General features: G+C 39.1%; 1 protein-coding gene across 6 annotated transcripts in view; it reads left to right on the plus strand.

Annotated features, from left to right (window-relative positions):
* Positions 1 to 27850, plus strand: part of CCDC141 (coiled-coil domain containing 141) — a 219180-nt gene that overhangs the window by 142799 nt on the left and 48531 nt on the right. For all 6 annotated transcript variants that reach the window (XR_009520139.1, XR_009520140.1, XM_060016516.1 and 3 more), the window contains 8 exons: positions 4482 to 4623; positions 7143 to 7262; positions 9549 to 9740; positions 15853 to 16032; positions 22916 to 23095; positions 23663 to 23788; positions 25604 to 25792; positions 26987 to 27166. Coding sequence is in view for 4 of the 6 variants with exons in the window: in XM_060016516.1 (XP_059872499.1) it covers positions 4482 to 4623; positions 7143 to 7262; positions 9549 to 9740; positions 15853 to 16032; positions 22916 to 23095; positions 23663 to 23788; positions 25604 to 25792; positions 26987 to 27166 (1309 nt within the window). In the remaining 2 variants the exon portion in view is untranslated. The remainder of the gene's footprint in view (positions 1 to 4481; positions 4624 to 7142; positions 7263 to 9548; positions 9741 to 15852; positions 16033 to 22915; positions 23096 to 23662; positions 23789 to 25603; positions 25793 to 26986; positions 27167 to 27850) is intronic.

Here is a 27850-nt window from a genome sequence, read left to right on the forward strand (position 1 = left end):
GACATGTTTTGGTCTCTCTGGCCTCATAGGAGTGGAACATGTGGGCATCTCTGCATGGATCTGGACCAGAACCCAGGAACCCTGTAGTTTCAGCCCCACTTACTACTTGCTGTTTCTTTATTGTCATGTGTATACAAGGGGTACATGTGGGTGTGAGATATTTGGTGGGCAGTAATTCTCAATGTGTACAACTTAAGTCAGAAAAAAATTATTGTAAAAACATACATATCCCTTCCACAGTTCGAATGGCACTTTTTCAAAGTAGGGATGAAAACTAGATGGTGGCGATTGTTTCCTCCAAAATAGAGATGATAAACATGAAGCGTTCCTGTCCAGAGATCAGGAAGATATTTTTTCCCATTTTCAAAGTATAATTTGTCCATAGACAGAAAGAAAAAAATGATCAGCTGATCCCTTCTGATGAGATAGAGTGAGCTGGCGCGTGCTTAGCATCTGGTTCAGCTGCTAATCCAGATGGGCTCCCAATAGTAATTTATGAAAGGTTTGAAAGCAACTTGGTGCTCTCAGGAAAGAATCATTAGAACACATCAACATTGGGATTTACTCTCTTCTCGCAGCCCTGGTTTGTAACAGATGCAAAGACAGGGCAACCGCTTCCATTGAGCAAATGTAACAGTCTATTTTTGAGCCAGAAGTCAATATGTCTCTGCTCTCTGGGAGGGAAAAAAAAAATCAATCATTTTTCTTTCCCCCTTCCCTCCCCTCTCCTGGCTCAATGAATAAGGGAGAAAATACTCCCATGATGGAGTTTCTAACAAATGTCTAAAGAAACCTTCACAGTCTGTCACTCCAGAGCATCTGTGATGCTTGAAGAAGTCAAAGTCAGTGTCAGGAATAATCTGATGTACCCCATGCTCATACTACAGGCAGGAACCATCTAATCCATTCATAGACAGGTAGCCCAAAGATCAAGCAGTATTTCCAATGCAAGTTACAGAGCCACAGATTGTTAGGCCTAGAAAGCTGGTCCACTGGCAGCTCCTCTCCCACCCCATCAGGCAGCACATGAGCAATGAGGCTTCATCAGAGTCAGAACAAAATGCCCGGGCACTCCCGTCAACCAAGTTTCTGTTATCAGTCCCCAGTTCTTGTCCCATCATTTATTTAATATTACTGTGAAGTAATAGGACTCATTTCTGGGTGGCTGATGGAATTCTATTAATTTATTTTCAGTTAATGTAAGAATTGCTGGCAGAGTGTGAGGTCATATTTTTCCTTTGATCAAACCATCTGCATTTCACTCTCTGAGGAAATTGGCAATATGCATGCTATACATGTTTTAAAATGTTTTGGAATGTTCAGAAGAAATGTCTGGAATCAGTGTTTCAAGTTTCCAACTGAAAATGATAGAATAGGGCTGGTTGTAAGCTGCAGACTAGGTTTTCACCAAGGAGGAATGGAGAGGGAGAGGCCCTGGGGTTAGGAGTGTGACAGATATACTCCAACTGGGAATCAGGTAGAAGGAAGGGATTAATGCCTGATCAGACAGAGATGATCTAGCTGAGGACAGAGGAAGATAGGAGCTGGCTAGGGTAAGCAAGATAATTGAGAACTTCTTGTACTAAGGATGTGGTCTAAGTGACAAATAAGAAGGGAATGCACATGGGACAGGCAATTCAGTCTGTCCCTATAAGGCTTGAAACAGTGGAGGGAAGTATCAGTCAACCTAATTATGAATCCTAAACCATCGAAGAAGAAATTGGGCAGTCTTTGGATAGCCTAAAACTTCTATAACTGGGCAAAGGGCAAAGTCATCTTTTTTTTTTTTTTTTTTTGCGGTATGTGAGCCTATCACTGTTGTGGCCTCTCCCGTTGCGGAGCACAGGCTCCGGATGCACAGGCTCAACGGCCATGTCTCATGGGCCCAGCCGCTCTGCGGCATGTGGGATCTTCCTGGACCGGGGCACAAACCCGTGTCCCCTGCATTGGCAGGCGGACTCTCAACCACTGCGCCACCAGGGAAGCCCGCAAAGTCATCTTTGTTTAAAAACAATTAGAAACCGTTACTAGTGACATTTTTAATACAGTAACTATCTGTGCATATGTTCTTTTTCCTTAAATCTGTGTCTTGTCTTCCCTTAAATATTGATCAAAGTGTACTTTATTTAATTTGAAAATATGCATTGATCTGCTTCTTACAAGGCTATGTAGCTCAGGGCTACAGAGGATAAATGAATGAAAAGCATGTTGTATTTTCCCTTAATTTATAATGCAATAGATATACAGGATAAGACATAAATCACCACAAAATAAGACTAATCTCGTAGGTCATTGGAAAATTAAAAATGAATGATCCATCCAAAGACAGCAAGAGATCCTATTTGGCTCGTTGTGATTCATCTAAATTAAAATTGTGAGTTGCTAGAGAGCAATATATTTATGGAAGGAATGCTTGATTTGTTTTTGTTTCCCCGTTTCCATTTTCTGTGCTGGAGGGGCCTTCAAGATGTGAATTTGAATAAGATATCGTGCCCCTCTAGTGGTCACTTTGCAAACTACAGACAGACATTTCATTACCTAGAGAAGCCAGCCAATTTCAAAAGAGCATGCCAGCCAGGCTAACCCTGTTTCCATCAACACTGAGTGCAAGGGAAAGTGAAATTTTAGAATACTCCCCCCCACCCCCGTCATGTGTCATGGACCCAGAAAAGGTACTATGAGGTGGTAAAGAGTGTGGACTCTGGGATCAGATGAATAGGTTCAAATCCCAGCCCAGCCATTTAATAAATGTGACCTGGGCAAGTTACTGAGCATTTCTGTACCTCACTTTGCTCATCTGCAAAACAGAGATAACAGTTATAGCCAGATCATCGGGTAGTTATGAGAATTAGAAGAGATTACTTAAAACATTAAAAATGGTTCCTTGTCACAGTAAGTGGATTATTTTTAGAAAATGTTTACCCATTTACTATGACAAGCTTTATTCTCTGTACCTATTTTCCACAGTGCTTATTCACCTTTTCTTTTTTAGTTATCTTTCTCATTCCAAATTTGCATGTTGTACAGAAAAACCATAACATGTAGGACAACTGGGCTTTTAAGTGCCTTTTTAGCATGCAAAGTCTAAAATGTAGTTAAAATATGATTACTGTTACCAATATAATATTTTTACAGAATTTGTGGATATAAGTACAAGGATTATTTGCTAAACTCTCCTGATTTCTTGATTATACTCTTCACTGTCTCTGAGTTATTAAAATGTGAAACAAGTTGTTTCAAGTGTAATGTCTGTGGGACCTTAGGCGTCAGGAATGAGATTTCCCCTCCAGTTAAACTTCTCTGGGACTCCAGTGGTCCCACAGGACACACTTGAATCCCATGTGAATTCAACAAGATTCTCAAGCCGCCTGATGACCTCTAAACTCTTGGCAGCCTCATTGTCATTCCTGTGAAGTCCCGTTCCCTCTCAGGCAGTTGGGATCCTGCCCTCATTTCGTTACTAATTCAATTCATTTTTACTGAGTCATAAATTAATTTTTTGAGGTAAAACTACTGAAATCTGTATCTTGTTCCAAGATCTTTTAAAGCTCTGGGTAATTAAATGTGAGAGTTATCAGCTCATCTTTATGAGTATTGGAAGGAAACGACTGATAGGAAATTAAAGACTTCAACTTCTTATATGCTGGGAGTGGCTCTATCTCAGGGATAGGTTGAAAAATTTTAAAGTGCTCACTGGATCAGCAATGTCCTTTCATTGTCTTGCATTGCTAGTAAGCCTATGTTGGAAATGGTTAGGAAACTTGCTAATGTGTCTTTAGACCACAGCAAATGGGGTCCAACTCAAAGTTCATTTGTTGTTTTAAAGACATTTTCATTTTATGAGCTGTCATGTCACTTTTCATTTTCTCATGAGGCCAGCACAGGTACAAAATGACAGTGTGAGGCTTGGTTTCTTTTTATGAACAAGTACATCAGATTCCTCATTGTTGGTGATACCTTGGTTTTCACCTAATGATTACAGCCTTGAGCATTCGTAAGTATCCAGAACAAGGACCTTAGTGTTACATAAATATTTTACCCTATTGGATCATTCAGTGTTTTGTTAATTGGCTGATCTACACTTCTATTCAAAGAGCATCTTTAGATAAATGAAGCTTTTAAATAACAGCCCCAGGAAAACTCTTGGCAAACATACTGTGTTTTTTGCTGTAAGCTTCTCAAAATATCTTAAAGAAATATTAAAAAGTGAACCTTTAGAAGAGAAGATTAGAACTGGTTACAAAAACCCATAACTCATCTTTTCCCTCGGGACTGACCGACTTAAACAAAACAACATAATTTGGTTTTGGTCTCTGCTGTACCAGGACTACAGCTTCTTAACTTCTATTATCCTAAAGCCTGACGCTTAGTAACTTTGATCAAGTCATACTTATCATGAAAGGTTCATTTTCAAATGTTCCCTGTTCCTGGGGCCTCTCTATGAGGGTGGAGTGAACTAACAGCTGGCTTGTTCCATTCAGCTCTCGGGTGACCGGTGTCCGTGAGATGATGGGATGCATCAAGAGGCGAGTTGATCATCTGACTGAACAGTGTTCAGCGCACAGGGAATTTGCTCTTAATAGACAGCAATTAACAGCCTCAGTGGAGGGCTATTTAAGAAAGGTAATTTCATAAAATGTGTCCTCCTTAAGCTACTATTTATTTCTTGGTTTGCATAAGTTTCTTTATTTTTAATTTTTCATTGAAGTATAGTTGACTTACGATATGTAAATTTCAGGTGTACAGCACAGCGATTCAGTTTTTTTTTTGTGGTACGTGGGCCTCTCACTGCCGTGGCCTCTCCCGTTGCAGAGCACAGGCTCCGGACGCGCAGGCCCAGCGGCCATGGCTCACGGGCCCAGCCGCTCCGCGGCATGTGGGATCTTCCCAGACCAGGGCACGAACCCGTGTCCCCTGCATCGGCAGGCGGACTCTCAACAACTGCGCCACCAGGGAAGCCCTCAGTTTTTTATATATATATATATATATATATATATATATATATATATATATATACTCTTTTTCAGATTCTTTTCCATTAAAGGTTTTTACATAATGTGGAGTATAGTTCCCTGTGCTGTACAGTAGATCCTTGTTGGTTATCTATTTTATGCATAAGCTACTATTTAGATGCAGCTCCTTACCTGGTGATAATAGATGATGGTATGGGAACAGCAGCATGCAGGCACGGTGGGAGGATAGGGGTGTGTCTCCTTACGATTCCCTTCATCCCACATTAGGCTTTATATTCAAACAAAATGAAATTGTAATTCACTACTGCTCATCAACCATCCCTGCCCCAGGTTGCCAAAACTAAAAGTGTCATCCTCCCTGCCTCCCAGCCCAGAACATGTTTACACAAAGGCAGTTCTCATTTTGCACAGAACTGTGTTAATTGAACCATGTGTATATTGTGATTGTGTCCTCTTTGATTTACATGGTTCTGTGCGTGGCTCCAATATGCACATTTTGGTTAACATGGCACCACACAACACAAGAACAGCAGGTAGATACCAAAAATGATGAGTTTTAGGGGTTCCAGGAATAAATTGCCATTATCATAATTCATTGAACCAAGACAGTGCAAAGGACATGGCCACTCTGAATAAAACCATATGTGTGAAAATCCTTTCTACAAAGTGAATATAGTGGTTTGAAGAATTTTATTTCCCATTTTCAAAGAGGAATAAAACCAGGCAGCTACTATTTGACTAAATAAAAAATTACTTGTCTGGGGGCTTCCCTGGTGGCGCAGTGGTTAAGAATCCACCTGCCAATGCAGAGGACACGGGTTCAAGCCCTGGTCTGCGAAGATCCCGCATGCCTCGGAGCAACTAAGCCCGTGAGCCACAACTACTGAGCCCTCGTGTCACAACTACTGAAACCCGTGAGCCTAGAGCCTATCCTGCACAAGAGAAGCCACAACAATGAGAAGCCCGCGCACCGCAATGAAGAGTAGCCCCCGCTCGCTGCAACTAGAGAAAGCCCGTGCGCAGCAACGAAGACCCCAGGCAGCCAAAAATAAATAATAAATAAAATAAATAAATTTAAAAGAAAATTACTTGTCCATAGATGGGGTTATAGCAAAAACTAGTAATATCTCAATTACATTAATGCTAATGAACCATGTTGTAAAGTCTGGGTCTCAAATTTTCAATGATGTTTTTTCATTAGCTACAATGGACTTATATACCTGACTTACACAAGTAGAATTAATAGACTTCACAGGAGAGGTCATTAAATAACCAAGTCTCTATCTAAATTGCCTCCTTGCCTGTTATTGATCCAGAGATGGGAATTTGAACCTTGTTCTGATGCCTGAGTCCAGGGAGATTACAAACATGGCGGCAGCTGTAGTGCTGCATTCCCTGGAGCTTGAGATTCAAGCGAATTTGGTGGTGGTGGAAAACACAGTAGAAACTCAAACAGCTGCTGTTGCTTGTGTGGCTACTGCCAAGTCAGAGCCAATTTGACTTTGGGAAGTATGAACTCTAGTCAGAGCAAGGCAGTAACTTGAATTGAATAGAACCCCTTAAACCTCACTGTATTCACTAATTCATGTGTATTGAAGATCAAATCATAATCCCCCACGTTCATCAATTAAATGCCTAAGCGTGTTTCTGTTTTGTTATTACATGTACAGCATGTGGTGCTGTCCCGGGGCCCCTCAGCCCTAAATATAGTAATCCATAAAGTGATCTAATACCTATGCTGGACCTCTGCTTCAAAATATACCTGTAAATTGGGCCCCTTTCAGTGTACAGTGTATGATCATGACTTAATGCACCAGAAAAATTCATTTCTACTGATGTGTTGACAAGTGAATTATCCTTTCTACGTAATATAGATAATAAATTCTTAGAGAATGTGGATTATTGCCTACATCTCATCGCTGTTAATAAAAGAAATATCTGTAAACATATATCCTCTATTGGTGAGTCAGTAGTATTACCTCATATGAAGAGCAGCATTATGAATTTAAGTAGGAAATACTGAAATATTAAACTATTTTTAGATTAAAATTGGTATACATTTAAAGTATAATGGGAATGTAGAGAGTAATATTTATCTCCTCTACACATATGCATACATATATGCCAATATATATTACTAAGGGTGCAATATATTCTTTATTCCTAAAGGTGGAAATGTCCATTCAGAAAATCAGCCCAGTAATTTCTAATGCAATGGATGTCGGTTCCAGCCTTTCTGAATCAGAGAAGATTTTGAGTACATATCTGGAACTAGATAAACAAGCTAAGGTAAATAAAATGAGTTATTATTATGGTTATGGTTTTGTAAATATGATTTTTCTTTATTTTCAGTAGCTATAAAACTTAATCCTAACTCCCTTGAGGGCTGCAATTCTAAATTAGTCTTCTGGCAGATAATGACTTAAAAACGGCTACCATTATGTGTATCTAAAGTATATTTACAGGTGCATTTATTAGGGCGTTTGAGCTCACGGAAGCTCAGCATTATAGCCTGGTGCTAAACACTCATTTGGCCCTCTTTCCTAGCCTAGGAGATGTTAGCAGCTCCTTGAGGCCAGAAGAGCGCCTCTTCAAGGCTATTTGTGATTTTCTGCTAGAGTAAGTTGCAAGAGAAAATTACCAAGAGCAACATGCATCAGTGCTAGATTCCAGGAGGCAAAAAAATCACAATGTTGTTTGCACACCCAATGTTTAGAGACAGAAACTGCCCCCTCCTCTGCCTGGCACCTTCTCTAGCACCCTCTCACCCCTTTCACATGGGACTTAGGTTCAGACATTCCTGCTAGCAGCTCCAAACCTTCATGAAGTCCCTGCCCGCCCCAGCAGGTGGTTAGGAAGGTGAGGCAAGTGCCCAGGTCTCTAGGAAACAGCCTCGCTATTCAATCATTTCTTTTTTCTGAATTTAATTTTTATTTTATATTGAGCTACAGTTGATTTACAGTGTTGTGTTAGTTTCAGGTATACAGCAAAGTGATTCAGTTATACATATACATATATCCATTCTTTCTCAGATTCTTTTTCCATATAGGTATTACAGAGTATTGAGTAGAATTCCCTGTGCTATACAGTAGGTCCTTCTTGATTATCTATTTTATATATAGTAGTGCATATATGTTAATCCAAAACTCCTAATTTATCCAAGAGTCTCCTTCACAGACAGCACCGCCACCTGAAACTCACGGATGAACCAATTATTAATGGGCTGTTTTTAATTCATTTTTTAAAATGTCTAAAATGAAATGCATGCCTGAACTCAAGTTCATTTTTTTAAAAAAGAAAGCCTCATATATTTTATTTAGAGAAGTACTTTTTCTTTTTTTATAAATTTCTTTATTTATTTATTTTTGGTTGCGTTGGGTCTTCGTTGTTGTGCACGGGCTTTCTCTAGTTGCAGTGGGCGGAGGCTACTCTTCGTTGCGGTGCGCGGGCCTCTCATTGCGGTGGCTTCTTTGTTGCAGGGCACGGGCTCTAGGAGCAAGAGCTTCAGTAGTTGTGGCATGCAGGCTCAGTAGTTGTGGCTCGAGGGCTCTAGAGCGCAGGCTCAGTAGTTGTGGCGCACGGGCTTAGTTGCTCTGTGGCATGTGGGATCTTCCCGGACCAGGGATCAAACCCGTGTCCCCTGCATTGGCAGGCAGATTCTTAACCACTGCACCACCAGGGAAGTCCCTTCATTTTTTTATTTAAAAAATTTTAGAGGGAAGGAGGAAATTTCAAGGGGAGAAACTCCTCCACTTCCTCCTTCCAGAGGGCTCTCTGGGAGCAGCTCCGGTAAATTAAAATTACCTCCATTCAGTAGAGTACCTGGGAAGCATATTAAATACAAGTAGGAGAGCAATCCCTCCTTGCTCTTAATGAGAGTGGAGCATCTGTCTTTCATGTTTGCTTGAATCCTAGCTTGGTCTCACGTGAAATTTTACACAGCTCTGCGGCAGTTGTGTAAATAGTGCCTAAAATACCTACTCGTCCATTGAATCAGTGGTTAGATTTCACGTGCCAAAAATTGCACTCAAAAGAAGACATAGGAGAGCAACCCTAGCAAGTCAAATTCACTGACTCTTTAGGTTGTAGATGGAGACTTTAAGAAGACTGCATACTTGATATGGCATTTTTTGTAAATTAAAAAATGAGTGAACAATTTCTATAAACTTGTCATCTCTTATATAACAAAATTAGTTTAAGAATTTTCTAGAGCGACTGGTAAATTTCATAAAGCAATCATCATGTATAATTATTTTATTTAAATTATTTTAAACATTTCTGCCAATGTGTTTTACAACCTTTCTTACTAAACAAACTTTCTTCTATTTGTGACACAGAAAGTAGAATGTTCTAAATAAGACGTATAGGTGATAGACTGAAAGAATAATTTGAGGTAGTTTTCATTTTAAGGTGCCTTTTTTTTTCAAATTTTAAAATATGTGCCTTTTTCATTGAGGAGAGTTTTGGTACAAGTTCAATTAATAATTGTAATAGATGGCTGTACAGAAGGTATTGGAATGTGAGTGTTCATGATTCCCCTGTCAGCTTCTGACCTCCTGTGCCTTGTTTTTATAGGAGACATCACATGAATCAGAAGCAGCTGCAAAACTCTTGACAGAGAAAAATGATTTTGAACCTGATGAAGTGGCATCGCTTTCTTCTAAAGCTAAGTGGCTAGAGGAAGAATTAAACATACTTGGCCAAAGCCTCAGCTCCAGGTCACAAGTCCTGCAAACTTATGTGGCATTTCTAAAGTCATCAGAGGAGGTACGGTACCTATGGGCTGACCTCTTTGACAGAATGGCCTCTGCCCATCTTCCTGCTTTCTAAGGGGATAGAACCCTCGTGGATCGTTCCAGATCCTCCACCCCAGTGCACACACTCACTTATAGCTCCTTTATTCTCCAAGGCACCATACACAGGCTCAAAGAGTAAGTTATTTTACTAAAAACATAATACAAGTGTGTATGTGTAGATACAGACAAATAAGCAAAGTGGCTGTGTTGAAACCCTTTTTACTATGACCTACAAATAAATAAATAAATATATATATATATATATTTTTTTTTTTTTTTTTTTTTGCGGTATGCGGGCCTCTCACTGTTGTGGCCTCTCCCACTGCAGAGCACAGGCTCCGGACGTGCAGGCTCAGCGGCCATGGCTCACGGGCCCAGCCACTCCGCGGCATGTGGGATCTTCCCGGACCGGGGCACGAACCCGTGTCCCCTGCATCAGCAGGCGGACTCTCAACCACTGCGCTACCAGGGAAGCCCCTGGCCTACAAATATTTACAATATCCTAAACATAAAACAAAATTATTTAAAAATAAGTCATTTTCTATTTAAAAATAAGTCATGAATCTCTTTGAATACTTAAGCAATTTGTGTGATTTGTTTAAAATCCACACAATTGGAAGTTATAGGCTGTTGGGTCCCGTCTCAGATCTGTCTTGTTTGATGCTTTTAATAATTTTCCTCTGAGAGCTTTTTCTGAGGCATTGTTTTGACTGGTTTGTACTAAATAATCTGTAAAATTCCCTCTGGTAGACTAGAATTCCATCTCTCAAAGGTCCCAGGTTCTTGAAGGTGACATCAGTCATAGCAAAGCACTTGAGTCCCACCTCATTTAACTCTGGTCCTAATGCTCCCAGGCGCTCGTGGTTCACTCTCCTTTCAGGGAGGGGCTGCTGGTTGAGTGGGAGGTAGAGCCATTAAGGCTCACTCAGGGGTAAAGCCAACCCAAGTTAGGTAGCATCCTCCCACCACCCTCCCAATACTCTCACCCTTACCTCGCACGACCACATCCTGCCTGCCCACATTCCTCTGCCAGCTCTCGTTCTCTAAGAGTCTTGAGTTCTCACCACTCTGGAGGAAGGCCACGCACAGGCCCTGGAAATCTCAGGGAACCACTGCCTCCTTTTCCACATCTTTCTTTATTCTGGATTTTTAAAATTTTTTCTTATCCTGGAACTCTCAGGGTTAGGCAGAGATATTATAGCCGACAGGTTGTTCTATCAATGAACACTTTTTTTAAAAAAGAAAGAATCTTTTTTTTTTAATCTGGTTTATTTATTTGTGGCTGTGTTGGGTCTGCATTGCTGCACATGGGCTTTCTCTAGTTGCAGTGAGCGGGGGCTACTCTTCATTGCAGTGTGCGGGCTTCTCATTGCGGTGGCTTCTCTTGTTGCAGAGCACGGGCTCTAGGTACGCGGGCTTCAGTAGTTGTGGCATGCGGGCTCAGTAGTTGTGGCTCACAGGCTCTAGAGTGCAGGCTCAGTAGTTGTGGCGCATGGGCTTAGTTGCTCTGTGGCATGTGGGATCTTCCTGGACCAGGGCTCGAACCCGTGTCCCCTGCCTTGGCAGGTGGCTGCTTAACCACTGCGCCACCAGGGAAGTCCCTCGATGAACATTTTTGTCTCAACTTGAAATGGTGGAGAGGGTACAAAGTAGTGCTTGGTTTTCTGCATCTTCATTGCCAAAAATGTACCTTCTTAGCTTCTAGCTCAGCGCCTACTTCCATGGCCCCCTCTGGCCTCTGGGACCAGGAGTTTTGGGACTAGGGCTGGAACCTTAGCTTTGCAAACAGAGCTTTCCCAAGAAGGACCTCATGTCCTTTCATCTTCCCAGCTTTCACTTAATCTTTTTCTTACCTGGCAGAGCCTTGTGTCCTCACCTCGGCAGTGCTCTCAGTCTGTCAATCTCCTACACCTTCAGGCTTTCTCTCTTTTCTCACCAGCTTGTGCTTATTCAATTCCATTCCATTCCATTCCCCATGTCCTCAACTCCCTGCCTTCTACCCTGACTTCCAACTCCCAATACTAGATCACTCCAACACTCTGTTTACTCAGCTTCTCTTTCCAAGCTTCCAGACGCTCCTGTGGAAAATCATACAATTGTGCTTATTGGTGCTCTTACAAATTTATGGGTCTTTGGCTCAGCTGAGCCCCCCATATGCTCTCTAGTTGGTGCCCATTCAGTAGTGAGTCGCAAACTTCTTACTGCAGTTTCCATTCCTAAATGTCGGCTTATGCCCTTACCTTGTATGTGACTGAAAAACATGAGTCCATTGAGCTTAACTGCCTTGACTTCCTTCAGCTTCCAAACCCACTGACATATTCACCCTTCCTCCACTGTCACCAATAAAGTGGAGCTTCTCATGTGTGCTGCACTAATCAGCCATCAGTCCCTCCCTGTCTGCTCCTACATCCTTCAGAATCTGGCTTCAGCATCCATCCTCTAATTTTAAAAATTTGCTTTTTCTGTTGCTTCCTTCTCTTTGGTCTACAGTTCTGCCCAAATAGTCTTGCCCTCACTGAAGCTACCACTCTGTAATTTTCCTTCCATTCACAACTGGACTCTTGGGATGGGAAGATGACATTTCTTTTCTCTTCTTCCTGATCCTCCCTAATCCTCATCCCACTGCCATTTGGTTTATCCCCTTTTCCATCCTGCCGTTTGCACCTCTTCACTCCATTCTTATGAGCTTATACTTACTACTTACCAGTTGACAGGTGAAACGGTCAATCTTTATCCCACTTAATCCCTCTGCTGTATTTATTTAACCCAGTTACTCACATTCACCTCCTTTGACTTTAAACAGATTTATTGAGGTATAATTTACATAGCATAAAATTCACCTATTTTAGGATGTAATGATTTTTGGCATATTTATAGAGTTGTGTAACCATCACTGCACTCCAGTTTTGGTATATTTCCATCACCCCAAAAAGAGGCCTGGGGTATACTTTTCACCAATCCTGGTTTCCACCACCCCTCCCCCCTGCCCCCAACCTCAGGCAAGCACTACTCTGCTTTCTGTCCCTATAGATTTGCCTTATTTGAATATTTCACATAAGTGAAATTAGCCTGTCTACTTCTTTATCTGTTCTTTTTCCTGATTCAGTTCTCTGTTCCTAAGGTGTGGTGGGTTACAGAGTTCTTGCCTGTGCTCCCTCTTTTGTACATTCTATACATGTTCCCTACAAAAATCACCCACCCTCCCACAAACACACCTATAGTTTCAATTTCCCAGTAACTCAAAACTGGTTCCTCAACCCCAGCTCTTCTGAGCTCCAGGCCAATGCTTTCAACTTCCAATCATACTAATTACCTATGTATTCTGTAGCTTCCTGAAGCTCAACAAAACACAACTGGTTATCTTTTCCTCAAACGTGTTTCCTTCTGTATTTTGGCATTGGATTAATGACCCCACTGTCTTTCAAATGTCCTATGTAGAAGCTCAAAGTCTGTTCCGATCCCTTTCTTAATGAGCAGTTATTTTTGTACTAGGCCCTGAACTTTTCATTCTTGATCTCATTTCATCCTTATAATATCCCTATGTTTATTTACTATTATCCCTACTTTGCAAATGAGGGAAACTGAGGCTCTGAGAAGTTAGGTAGGTAAGACCAAACAGGTAGTAAACATCAGAGCTGAAGTTTAATTCCCAATCTCCTCCCTCTTGTTTTTTCAAACATCAAAGGCCATGCTAGGGGCTTCCCTGGTGGCGCAGTGTTTGAGAATCTGCCTGCTAATGCAGGGGACACGGGTTCGAGCCCTGGTCTGGGAGGATCCCACATGCTGTGGAGCAACTAGGCCCGTGAGACACAACTACTGAGCCTGCACGTCTGGAGTCTGTGCTCCGCAAAAAGAGAGGCCGCGACTGTGAGAGGCCCGCGCACCGTGATGAAGAGTGGCCCCCGCTTGCCACAACTAGAGAAAGCCCTCGCACAGAAACGAAGACCCAACACAACAAAAATAAATTAATTAATTAATAAACTCCTACCCCCAACATCTAAAAAAAAAACACGCCATGCTATCCCATGTCTGTCTTTAGAGACAACCTAAGAGATTTCTGAATTCCCCTTCTTCATTTGTACCATCACCTTCTCAGTTTAGGTCCTCATCATCCTTTGCCCAGCTTAAAGAAATTGTATCTGCCTGTTCTCTCTGCCTCCTATAATTCTCCCCTTTATGCCTTTCAGAAAATGGTCATTCTAAAGCAAATCTGATCATGTCACTTCCTGAAATTCAGGTTATATGACAAATGTAATTTATGAAGCAAGTTATAACATTTACCCCAAAATGGGTAATGTATTAAAGTTGATCATTAATTCACTTAAAAAACGAAACTAGTCCAGATTCAAGGAAATCCCTATAATGACATCATGCTCACTTACATTCAAGGAGGCTTTTTTGAGCAGTTGGAAAAGGAGGATGAATTAAAGTTTATGTTTTAAGAATTTCATTTAACCAACAGCCCATGATATTGACACCCCCGCCTGTAGCATACTATCCCATTGAAGTACTGATGGCTGTCATGCCGATTCCGAGTCATTGTGATAGCTGTCAGTTGTTTCAAACTAACGAGAGTGTGTCACAGTTTGTTGAGTATAGTAGCAAACGAGTTGAAACCTACTGACGGCTTTATGCCAGCACAATGATCACTCTCACTTCTTTCTTACCACTCAGGTTGTGCTATCTGGATGTCACCCACACCAAGATCATTTATCGTGCTCTGAACCAGCCAGTGTTTCACACTTCTGCCTTCACACGTGTTATTCCTTCCATCTGGGGCCCCCTTCTCCTGTTCCCTCTCACCCTGGACAATTCTGAAAGACACAGATCAAATGTCGCTTCCTTTGGGAAATTCTTGCCTGTTTACTTTATGTAGAGCTGGTGGTCCCTCCTCAGTGTGCCCAGAACACTGTGGGCATACTTGCCTTTGTGTTGTAATAATCTGTTTATGGTTCTCTTTCTCCCAGAATTATCTTTGGGAACCCAATGAAATAACTGCTAAATTCTTACTACGGAATCTTAGGAGACTCCATGGAGGAGGTAGTATTTTAACTGTCTCATGATGGATTATGTAGGAGCAGAAAACTGAGGAAAGATTATCCAGGGCTGAGGAAACAAGTATCAGGAAAACAGTCATGAATAAATGGACTATGGAAAAAGAGGAGACAACTTCTGTTTCTAAGTGCCCTTTGCAGCGCTCATTAAATTAAGAATGATATTGAAATCTTGAAAATATAGTGACTAACCATTGCCTGAAATTTCTTATCCCATTTATATTGCTTTCAGTAGTTATGAGCTCTTTGAGTCTTATCCTATTGGCCATTAAGTATTATTCAAAATGCATAAAAACTTGTGTCAAAAATTTTCTACCATTTCTACAATACCCAGTTAAATGATCTGGTTCTGCAGGCACATCTGATTTTATATAAGCTCTGTCCAAAGAGAGTGATTTAAAATAATCTAGTATTGCTTACCTTGGTTAGCCAATGAGAAAATATAATTCTAGGGAGGTGAAGTAATGAACCTCAGTAAGATTTGCTCATGGAGGCAGTTTAATATTAATACATGTACAGAAAATTCATAATTATTTGTACTCTTTTGTTCTGGTTTATCACTGATGAGAAGCAAATTGTGATTTGCTAATTATGAATAACTTTCCACTGACTTACATTTCTTTCTGATTTGTATTCCTTGATTGTATATGTTTATCTTTCTCCTGAATTATAAAACTCAGCTTTAAATGGAACCACATTGGTCCTTGACATAAGCTGTCTCCAATTGCAAAACATACACATATATAATACATAAATATGATTTTGGCTACAGTAAATAGGGCTTCTGGATAATAAACTTGTCAGGTCAAGTTACTACCCAGTAGCAGTCAGTCTGATCTGTCAAAAACCTGAATAGATTTTCATGTCTTTTCAGTAAGTTGACAATATTTAATAATTATTTAAAGAATTCTGAAATGTAGGTTCCAATTAAGTTTTATATAGGCTTTTATTGGAATCTAGTATTTTTCTCTTTAAAAATGTTTTTAAGTGTTCTTAACTTTCATTTATATTCTTTTATTTTTTTTTAAGGTAGAGGAGCAATGTCAGGGCCTAAGGGAGTTTTACCAAACTGATATCCTGCGAAAGGAAGAGGGTGTTGCTGAAGCTGAGCGTCTCTCAGACTCAGTGGAGAAGCAGTGGCAGCTGTTTTTAAAGAGGAGCTTTTTAACTCAAGACCTCGGGCTCAAGTTCCTTAATTTAATAAATATGGTGAGAATAACATTAAATGAGTCACACCTTCTTCAAGGATCACTTTTCAAAGTCAGAGTCATAAATTTAAAAGTTCAGTTGTCTGTTATTCAGCTGTGCTGGTTTAGGAAGTTCTTTTTAGCTCCATTCAACCTAGAATAGTCCTGAAGCCCAGCATTTATGTGCTTCTTTGCTCCTAGACCTCTTGTGAGTTTATCACATGAAGGCTAGTTTATCTATTAACAAGAAAGAGTGACTATAATCCAAATGTAACATTATTATTATTACATAGAGTCCTCAGAAGATCACGCAGAAGTTCTGAGTTATGTTGAAAGCATGCAACAAGATCCTTACAAGATTTCCGGAGGCGAAAGATAACATCTAGGATGAATCTTCATTTCAAAGAATTTCTTACAATACCAGATCTTTTCATAGCAAAGCTCCATTATATTTAGAAATGTACCCTAAACTTTAGTTGTTAAGTTATGTCTGTAAAGTATCCTAGAATCGACCTCAGGCCCATATGAAGTTCTCCACAGAATTCTTGAAAGATGGTTAATCCACCTCTCCTTCAATATTTCAAGTATCTTCCTTATGAAACTGTTCATTTTATTGTTAGAAAATGCCAGCTGCTAGGAAAGTTTTTTATTTTTTAATGTTAAGTCGAAGCTGTCTTCATATCTGATTCTAACCCTCTGTAGCTCCACAGGGGGAAAAATGTATGCATATTTCATTTCTCTTACACACGAAAGTTTTTCAAACCTTGAAAACAGTTGCAAAATCTAATTTGAGTCTTTTCTGCAGTGAACTAGATATAAATCCTTTCTATCATTTAGGAGGTAGCTTTCTCTCTTTCTTCATCCTAATCCTTCCTCCCAGAATTTTCCATGATTTGTCAATATCATTCATAACATGTAAACAAGAAGTAAAGTACAACTTCAACACAGAGTACAAAGTGTACATCATTCTTTACTAATGAGACCTAAGGTTGTACTAGCACTTTTAGCAATAATTTCACTTTGTTGGTTCATATTAAGCCTGTGATGGAAAAACTGCAATTGCATTACATTTTTATTGCAGTTCCTGCCAGGCTAGGTCTCTCCCATTTTATATCCATGTCGCCTATTTATCTTTTACATACAAATGTGAACCTTTATATTTATTCCTATTTTATATCACTTTGTTAGTTTTGACTCATGATTCCATCTTGTTAAACTAATTTTGAGCCTGCTATCTATTGCATTAGCCATCTCTCCTGGGTTTAATTCGGTATATTAATAAGTAAGCCTCTTGTGGCTGCAATTAGATCTTTAATAAAAGTGTCTGAGGGGCAGATTGCTACCCCAATCCATTAAGCAATCAATTGATTAACCAGTCTTTTAAACAATCGTGGACATTCCCAATAGTACTTTATTTTAACCACTTTTTCTTAAGTCTATAATGGAAGACACTGCTCGAAGGAAGGTCTATCTACCTAGTATCCTATCAATTGTATAATATAATTTGGCAAAAATTAGTTTGACTCCTAGTGATCATAGGGTTCTTTCCAAAGTGCTCACAATCTGCTTGATCAATGATGACTTTATTGCCCTGGTTTTCAATGTCAAGCTTACTGACAGGTAAATCACATAGGCCATCTTTTCCCCCATTTGAAAATCAGGGCATTTTCCTTTCTCTAATTTTCTGGCCCTTCTCCTATTTTCTGTAGATTTGCAAAGATGACTGACATCTGCAATTTTCTCAGTACTCTGACATGTGATGAATCTCAGTCTGGAGCCTGAATTCATTTGGAAGAGTTGGGCTCTAACTACCCTCATCTACTTTGAGCTACAATTTCCTCTTTATCTTCATTGTTTCAAACTTTGTTGTTTAAAGACCGGTCTTCTTAAATCTATATGGAAACAAAATATGCATTAAATAATTCTAATTTATCTAATACTATCCGTATGCATCAGAGAAAATTTGCTGAGTATTTTACCTATGTTCTTATGTTATATTGGTGCTTTACTGTTAAAAAAATTGTTATTTTTTACTTGGAACATTTAGAACATATCTGTCTATCTATCTTTAATATTTTTACTCTTTTTAAGTATATCTTTATATCCTTCTCTTCATTGTGTATTTCTCCAATTTGCACTCATAAGGGAGTTTACATATTTGCAAACTGCACTTTTTTTGTCTATCCTTTTTCTTACTAACTTCCTTTTGAGAAATTATATTTTTCAGTTTTGGAATTTCCAGTTGGTTCTTTCTTATTAGATTTATATTGCCAGTGAAATTCTCCTTTTTTATCTTCTCTTTCTCCATCTTTCCTATACTTTCGTGACCGTATTAATCATGGGTATTTTAAAGTGTTTGTCAGCTAAGTCCAACATCTGGATCTGGAATTGTTTCTATTGTCTACTTTTTCTCTCGGTTTCCAGCTCTGTCATCCTATCTTGGGATGATGAGAGAATATCTATCAAATGCCAAGCATTATGTATAAAAAAATTGTAGGAGTTCCAGATGGTGTTATCTTCTTTCCTTAGGTGGGTGTTGGTTGAAGATCACTTAAGCCAATCAGGAGCTGGTGGAGTTGAGTCCGGAGTACAGTCCTGTCAATGCTCCATCTATTCTGTTGACCTTGGGCTCTCAGCGTTTTCAAGTTAGAGCTTGGGGCCTTCTCTGAGGTCTCTCCCCCTGGCAGGTCTGCAATTTGGGGAGTCTTGGGAGATAGCTGAAAAACTTCCACTCTGCTTTTCAGAGGCTTTTGCTTGGGTTTTTTAATCCACTGCCCTGTTCAGCCCCAGTATTTTGTCAATGTTCTGAGATGAAGATGAGCTGTGTGCTTGAACCCCCATCCCCACTAGTGTCTGTCAAAAGTTCTGTTGTTTTCTCTGTTCCCCAGTAAAGCCTCACGATCAGCCTCCTGTCGGCATACAGAGTTGGGAAACGCCCCTGACTGGGGTAGGAGAGGTGACAGGTGAGCTTACCACTCTCAGGTTCGTCCTTCTCTGGAGTCTTGGCCTCTTTAGTTCTTTTTGCCTTCAAATAGATGCTTTCTGCATTTATTCCAGCTTTTCTAGTTGTTCTAGGCAGAAGCACTGCTCTGCCACTAGCTACTCCATCCTACCCAAAAACAGAAGTCCTTTATTACTTACTTAGAATGTTTAAGATTGTACAGTCAGATTTGCATTTAAGATCTGTAGCAGGAATCCATTCAAAATTATATTTTGTATCTTTGTCTAAATAAACTTAGGTTTCATGATATTCAAATGTCCATTTAGAGTTTTCAGCAACAGTGTGTATTTTACTACATACCTTGGTGGTCTTGTATCTTGACATTATAAACATGGCTACTTTACCCCAAGGTCCTTACCACTGTCATATGATAAATAAATTCCTCCTCATTGATGAGAATTAAGGTCCACATAATGCTTAACTTTATTGGTTCAGTGACATTCTGCGATATGAATGGTAAAGCCATTTGGTAAAGCCAGTATAACACAATTTTTATTCTCTTCATATCTTTGGGACCATTAGGCTTTTAAACAAGCATTATTGCTGAAGTGTGGTAACCAGTTTGGTTACTAAGAAGGAAGAAGTCCCGCTGGCATTTCCCACTCAGTGTTCTGCTCTTGATTGGGTTGCCGAGGCTCAGATTTTCAAGCTTGAAATTAAAAAAAAATGTTTCAGTGCATCTAAAAATCATCACAATCAGAAAAACTGATTTAGGGCAGAAATCTGGCAGACATCTTGATGAAAGTGCCAATTTACTAATTTATAGTGGCAAATACCAAGAATGCTACATGGAATACTGCCTTCCAGTTATCAAGATATCTGAAAGGCAAGATGTCAGAAGACCACTCATTGTGTGTGAATCTACATGGAAAATGGATAATTTAGTGCCCTGTTTAGATGATGGCAAATTTTCCAATGACCTTATACAGAAGTAGAATGAGTAGTGTGTTTACTAACTAGACCTCAGGCAAATTATTTAATCTTTCTGAGTGGCCAAAATATTTGTTTGCCAAATGCATAATCACTCTTCTTGAATCCTGCTAGCTAGGCATCAGCAGATCCTACCATAGCTCTCTTTTCTAGGCTTCATTCAGAGCATATACTCTTCCGATTGTAGTTGACATTGACATGCTGCAAATTCCAAGTTTACATTAAATTGTGTATTATATAACATTTTGATTAATATTTTCTTAATAATATGGGAAAGATACCCTATCTTTATTTATAGCATAGATAAAAATATGATTTGCTTTAGGGCCTGCTGTGGCTGTCTAATGCCTTTCATAATATGTGTGTCTTGTTCATCATAATTACAGAATACATCATTTTACTACTAGATCCCCAAATTCATAGGAGAAGTCACATTTAGCACCTGCAGGTATTTTTTCAATTAAATGACACTTTATAATGTCTACATTAATATAAAAATATAAATGTGCAATATTAATGTCATTTAAAATAATTTTAAAATAAAATGGCCTGTGATTTAAAATATCCTGTTACATATTCATGGCACTATCTTCTGACTATAATCTAAAAGGTCCCGTGACTTTTAGATACCCAGCTGTCATTGCCATTGTAGAAATCCGTGTGCAATTGCTACTTAGAAATTCAAGGATTTACTGAGAAAAGCTGGCCATCAAAGTAAAAATTACTGTTTTGCCAAACAAATATTCTTCTGCATTTTTTTGATGTTTGACATAAAAAAAGCCTATTGTCTTACTCTCTACCTCTCTTATCCTTCTGCCTCTGATTGAATTTCCAGTAGTTTAAAATCATTGTTTAAAGGATTTCAAATCAGAGATCTAGAACATATGAAAGTTGGCAAGAGAAGTCTTGGAATTTAGATATTGTTCTTCTGGTGCACAATAGAGATACAAATATAGAGATACAGTTGGCCCTCCATATCCACTGCTTCCAAATCCCTGGATTCAACCAACCTCAGAGCTAAACATAAACACCATCCACAGTTAGTTGAAACCTGCGGATATGGAGGGCCAACCATGGGACTTGAGCATCCACTGGTTTTGGTATCCGTGGTGAGTCCTGGAACCAGTCCCTGCCTCCCACCCTGCTGCCGTGAATACCGAGGGACAACTGTATATAGAGGTACATTTCAGTTCTCACAAAACAGAGTAACTTGAGGAACTGCTCACAAGGAAAATTTTAAATAATTCTATTGAGTTGGCCAAAAGGTTTGTTCGGTTTTTTCTGTAAGATGGCTCTAGTAGCACTTAGTTGTCTTTAACTTCATTTGAAACAATTTTGTTAGATTGTATATGACAGCTGTCATATGAGCGTCATTTAAAAAACTACTTATCAAAATTGGTGAATTTTTGTGTAGCCATTTTAATACTGAAGATGGAAAAAAGCAACATTTTTGGCACATTATGCTTTATTATTTCAAGAAAGGTAAAAACGCAACTGAAATGCAAAAAAAGATTTGTGCAGTGTATGGAGAAGGTGCTGTCACTGATGGAACATGGCAAAAGTGTTCTGCGAAGTTTCGTGCTGGAGATTTCTCGCTGGACGCTACACCATGGTCGGGTAGACCAGTTGAAGTTGATAGCGATCAAATTTAGACATTAGTTGAGAACAATCAACGTTATACCACATGTGAGATAGCCGACATACTCAAAATATCCAAATCAAGCGTTGAAAATCATTTGCACCAACTTGGTTATGTTAATCATTTTGATGTTTGGGTTCCACATAAGTTAAGTGAAAAAAACCTTCTTGACTGTATTTCCTCATGTGATTCTCTACTTAAACATAACAAAAACGTTCCATTTTTAAAACAAATTTTTACGGGTGATGAAAAGTGGATACTGTACAATAATGTGGAACAGAAGAGCTCATGGGGCAAGTGAGATGAACCACACCAAAGGCTAGTCTTCATCCAGAAAAGGTGATGTTGTGTCTATGGTGGGATTGGAAGGGAGTCCTCTATTATGAGCTCCTTCTGGAAAACCAAATGATTAATTCCAACAAGTACTGCTCCCAATTAGACCAACTGAAAGCAGCACTTGATGAAAAACATCCAGAATTAGTCAACAGAAAACACATAATCTTCCATCAGGATAACACAAGACCACATGCCTCTTTGATGACCAGGCAAAAACTGTTACAGCTTGGCTGGGAAGTTCTGATTCATCCGCCATATTCACCAGAAATTGCACCTTCGGATTTCCATTTATTTTGGTCTTTACAAAATTCTCTTAATGGAAAAAATTTCAGTTCCCTTGAAGACTGGAAAAGGCACCTGGAACAGTTCTTTGCTCAAAAAGATAAAAAGTTTTGGGAAGACGGAATTATGAAGCTGCCTGAAAAATGGCAGAAGGTAGTGGACCAAAAGGGTGAATACGTTGTTCAATAACGTTCTTGGTGAAAATGAAAAATATGTCTTTTAGTTTTATTTAAAAACCAAAGGGACTTTTTGGCCCACCCAATATATACAATGGGATAGTTTAGAAAGAAACACAGACCCACAACAATCTGCCCCCTCATGGTCCCTGATACTCAGATATTGACATATTCTAATGTGTGTTAAAATAAAAGGTGGAATCCACTTCAAAACTTATGCATTAAAATAATCTCAACTTCAAAATTTCTGGATCCCTATGCTCATTCAGTCACCCTTTAAGCCCGAGGAAACGAACAGATCCTAAAGGAGAGGACTCAAACACCAGTGGGGTCATGAAGAGCTCGGGAGCTGACGTCCAAGCATAGATTATGGGTTCTGAGAGCCCAGCTGTGCCTGTGCACAGACTTTCCAGCCTTGTCTTGATATCAGAACTGTGTTCTGCTTTGGCTATGATGAAGCGTTTGCCTCCTCAAATAGTTGTATGCAAAATGTTCTATTTCTTGGGAAAGAAAAGCCATTATATAATTATTAATTTCACAGGCAAAAGCAAATGAAATATTAAATGTGAAAAATGAAGTACACATTATGGAGAACACTATGGAAAGCCAGAAGGCAGAAAGGGAGGAACTCAGCCGCCTTCGGATAGCCTGGCAACTTAAAGCCGCTGCAAGCAAGCCCGTGAAACAGCGGTGGGGAGCGTTCAAAGAGCAACTTAGAAAGGTGAGGGAACAGGTAAATGGGTAGTACTCACCTTAAAAGGGAAGGAAATTCTGACACATGCTGCAACATGGAGGGACCCTGGAAGCATAAGTGAAATCAGACGAACACAAAAGGATAAATATTGTGATTCCACTTATGTGAGGAACCTCGAGTAGACAAATTCACAGAGACAGAAAGCAGAATAGAGGATACCAGGGGCTGAGGGGAGGGTGAAATGGGAGTTAGAGTTTAACCAATACAGAGTTTCTGTTTGGGAAGATGAGAAAGTTCTGGCGATGGATAGTGGTAATGGCGGCACACCAGTATGAATGTACTAATGCCACTAAGTTGCACACTTAAAAATGGTTCAAATGGTAAATTTTGTTATGTATATCTTACCACAATAAAAAGAGGGCCTGTGCTTTTGTTCATTGGTGGTTTAGAACCACAGGCTCACTCTAGGTAGTGAGTGCTTTCATGGTAATTGAAAAGTTTGATGACATACCATGTCATCACTGGAATGATTATGACGTATTTGCTGGTGGTATCAAAGAAAACATATGCATAACTATCTAACGTCTATTTCAGACTACTCACAACTTAAAACTTCTTCAGGAAGCACTTATGCCTGTGTCTGCACTTGACCTTGGAGGGAGTCTCCAGACCATTTTAGGTCTACAGAAAAAATGGAATGAAATGAAACCTCAGTTCCAGGTGAAGAAACAAATTGATGGCCTTGGGTGAATGAAAAAGTATTAAAAACTGTTCAGTCAATGCTCACCTAATTAATTTTTACAGTCTGATGAATTACAATTTTTAAAAAACAACGGCATTGCTTGTCTAAAAATCCACTTTAAAAACACATTTTTCTTCCTGTTTAACTGCAGTGTGCTATATTTGATGATACACAAACATTTGGGCTACAAAAGGTCCTTAATATATTCTTATCTTAGATTATTTTAATTTAAATTAGTTCCTTATTAATGTATTTATCATATATATTTACTCTAATTCCTTTCCTAAGGGGTATAGACATGTTTTCGATTCAGACATCTCAAAACAAGGATGGGCAATCTCTGACACAGAGGTTCTGCTGTCCTCTGTCCCTGAAATTATCACTGTGATGTCATCACCCACTGGCACCCCAGGCTCCTACCACAATTCCAAGAATTTTGCTGTGCTCTCCCTTTCTCCCTCTCAGAGAGCCCTCAGAATGTGAGAGAAAAAACCATGAGTCATGTTCCCAGGCCCTGATTGCTAGTGCATTCCATACCCCCCACACACACCTCTTGCCATTCCTGACCTTGACACAGCTGCCGAAAAAGTTTGCCAGTCATGTTATCCTCCTATCTGGATTCGTGTTCTTTGCTGCAGAGTTAAGATACCTGTGTTTCTGTTTGTCACTACTTTGCAAGTATTGGCTTTAAAGAAACCCCGAAACAGAAGTTTGAAGATTCCTTTAGGGAATATCTAGTTTATGTTCCTTTAAGACAAAACTAATGTAATGCATAACCACCCCCCACTCACAAAAAGCACACACACCGCTGTGGCCCACAGTGAACTCTTTCCTCCAAACTCTTAGAAAATTCTCCTAGCCTATCTGTTGGTTTCTTTGCTATACTCTGTATCATATGTATCTGCATTTCGTGTGTGCACGTGTCCCTGCACATGAGTAAGTGTATGTGTGTAAATTCCTCTAAATCAGGAACTGTTGTCAAGTTTCTTTAGCTCTGTCACTGTGATGTGCGTATATTTGACGCCCACGTACTTGATTTCAACATGAAGACCCTTACTAGGTCACTCTTCTGCAAATTATCTCCTTAGCCTAAATCATTTCCATTACTGTTATCCTTGACATAAAATCCAGCTCTGAAATTATAGCAGCTTCCTCTTTAAGCTGTGCACCAGGATCTAGATTCCTATAAGGGCTATCTGAGCAGTTCTGGGTAAAAAGAAGGTGCCTTATCCCTCCCTACAAGTGGTGGCTATTTGTGGATTCTGGGATGACTGCTTTTAATGCAGCATAGCTACTGTGCTGCTCGGCTGGTGGTTCATTTTGATCATTCTTTTATCACAGAGGACAAATAATTCCCCAATATATTTTTATGCTTGTCTTCTTTTGGTGTTCTTATCATACCACCTGATTCTGGTTGTATTAAATATCACAGATGGTCACAGCCTCATAGAGTATCTAGAATATGTTTACTTAACAGATGACCAGAATATTTGGTATGTCATAGAAATATATGACTTTCCATTTCACCACCTAACTTTGAAACACTTTTTTGTGTTTTTAAAATTTAATTAGTTTAAATTAATTTCTAAAAAAAGTTCCGAGAAGATGAGGATGGAATAATATATCCCTAGCATCATGCCCAATGCCTGGATTTGCAGGGATGGGGGTGAAGCTCACAACAGTATTTGTTAACAAATAAGAGAGTGATTTGTTATTGAGATCTTCATATAGTCGGTTGTAAAGTAAAAAGCTCTCTAAAAGCTGTATTTCTTTTATTGCTTACAACTTTTTAGCAACTGAATGATGAGGCTCAATACATTATAAAAGAGTCAGAAGAGTTAAGTGGCAAAGGAGCCCCTGTGAAAGAGAAGTCTCAACAGCTGAAGGACCTAATTCACCTCCATCAAAACCAGAAAGAGAGAATCCAAGATTATGAGGAGATCCTGTATAAGATTGTCCAGTTCCACCAAGTCAGAGAAGAGGTAAGACTTATCATGGATGTTTGGAAGACTCTCAGTTTTAAACTATGAAATTAAAAATAAATGATTGTGTAATAAATAAAGGCCAGGTTGCTTATTCTGATATTAGAAGCTTTCCTCAGTCTGGCCCCTGACTTTTCTCTCACTGGGCCCCATTCTGCCCGATGTTCCAGCCAAAGTGAGCTCTCCTTGGGTCCCTCAAAGATGGCGTCCACATCCCTAATTCCAAGCCTTGACTCTTGTGCTGCCATTATCTGACAGGTCCTTCTGTCTCCTCTCTACCATCTAGGCCCTGTGTCCCTCCATCCAAAAATCCACCTCCCTTGGAGTGATTTTTCTCTCTTCAAAATTCCTCGAACTCTTATTGTTTATTCCACACATCTGTCATTTTTAACATCTTGATTCTTAATTACTTTTGTTCCCTAACTCAAGTGTAAACTCTTCGAGGGAAGAAAACAATTTCTTTTATATCTCAAATATCAGTAGAGTGCTCAGTAAAACTTCATAGTCCTTAGCCTCTATTAACAGAAAATGGAGACTTATTGAAATCCCTTGAAAATAGCCTCTGAATTTACTGAGATCACAGGCCTCATCTTGCTAAAGTTTTAGTCTGTGAGCAAACAGTGTTTTCTTCTTTAATAGAACTGACAGAGTTAGTCCCTCAATTTTACCCTATTGACTTGCAGCATTGTAACACTTATTTGTCTATAATACTAATAATTTTAGATGGGCTTGTCAGTGTTGACCTGCTAGTTAAATATGTTATAGGAAAGAAGTTTTTTTTTTTTTAAAAAAGCTATCTTTGAGAAAGACAAATACTGTATGATGTCACTTATATGTGGAATCTGAAAAATACAACAATGTAGTGAATATAACAAAAAAGAAGCAGACTCACAAATATAGAGAACTAGTGGTGACCAGTGGGGCGAGGGAAGGGGGGAGGGGCAGTACGGAGGTAGGGGATTAAGAGGTACAAACTATTAGGTATAAAATAAGCTACAAGGTTATATTGTACAATTTAGGGAATATAGCCAATATTTTATAGTAACTATAAATGGAGTATAACGTTTAAAAGTTGTGAATCACTATATTGTACACCTGCCAGTTATATAATATTGTACATCAACTATACCTCAATGTAAAAAAATCTGTCTTCATAAAAATATGAAGGTTAATTGTTAATGGTCTAAATTCCAGCTGGGACGACTCTTCAGATCAAGAGAACTGGAGTTTCTACAACAGCCAAAGGAAATTGCTGATGCTCACGATGCCCAGGTTCTCCTCAGTCGCTCTCGGGAAAAGCAGGCACACATAGACCATCTCCATAAACTGGCTCTTTCCTTGGGGGTGGACATCATCTCGTCAGTTCAGCGGCCTGTAAGCAACTTAGAACACCACCATTTATACCTAATATAGCTTTCAGTTGGCCTGTAATATGAAAGAAACCAGGCACATTGCCTGGTATACGTTAAATTAAAAAATACATTAAACCATTGGGCTACTTATTTGTGGTAAGTTTCTACCACATCCAGAGAAAAACATTTTAAGGAGAAAAATCTGATTTTAAAAGCCTTGTTTGATACATCTATTCTCATGCTAATTTTTAAAAAATCATAGAGGTGTGCTATCTATAATGGCAGTTCGTTTTTCACATTTGAAATATGCCTAATGCAATTAAGGGACTCAACTTTTAATTTTATTTAACTTTAATTAATTTAAATTTAAAACTGGTACCCCAAATTGTAAAACTTTTAAGTATATTGGGAACAATTTGGGTATGTGAGTCTACTAAACTCTATGAGATTTAAGTGCTGATCAAGTATTTCTGATAGAAATTTAGCAACAATTGAGATATGCTCTAAGTGTGAGATACAGACTTGATTTCAAAGACTTAATATGAAAAAAACCTTATTAATGTTTTTTAATATTTGGTTACATGTTGGGTATGTGTTCGGTTAAACAAACTATATTATGAAAATTAATTTCCACTGTTTCTTTTTTACTTTTTAATATGGCTACTAAGAAATTTAAAATTATTTATGTGGCTCAGTTGTATTTCTG

The sequence above is a fragment of the Delphinus delphis genome, chromosome 7 (genome assembly GCF_949987515.2).
Source record: "Delphinus delphis chromosome 7, mDelDel1.2, whole genome shotgun sequence".
NCBI lineage: Eukaryota > Metazoa > Chordata > Mammalia > Artiodactyla > Delphinidae > Delphinus > Delphinus delphis.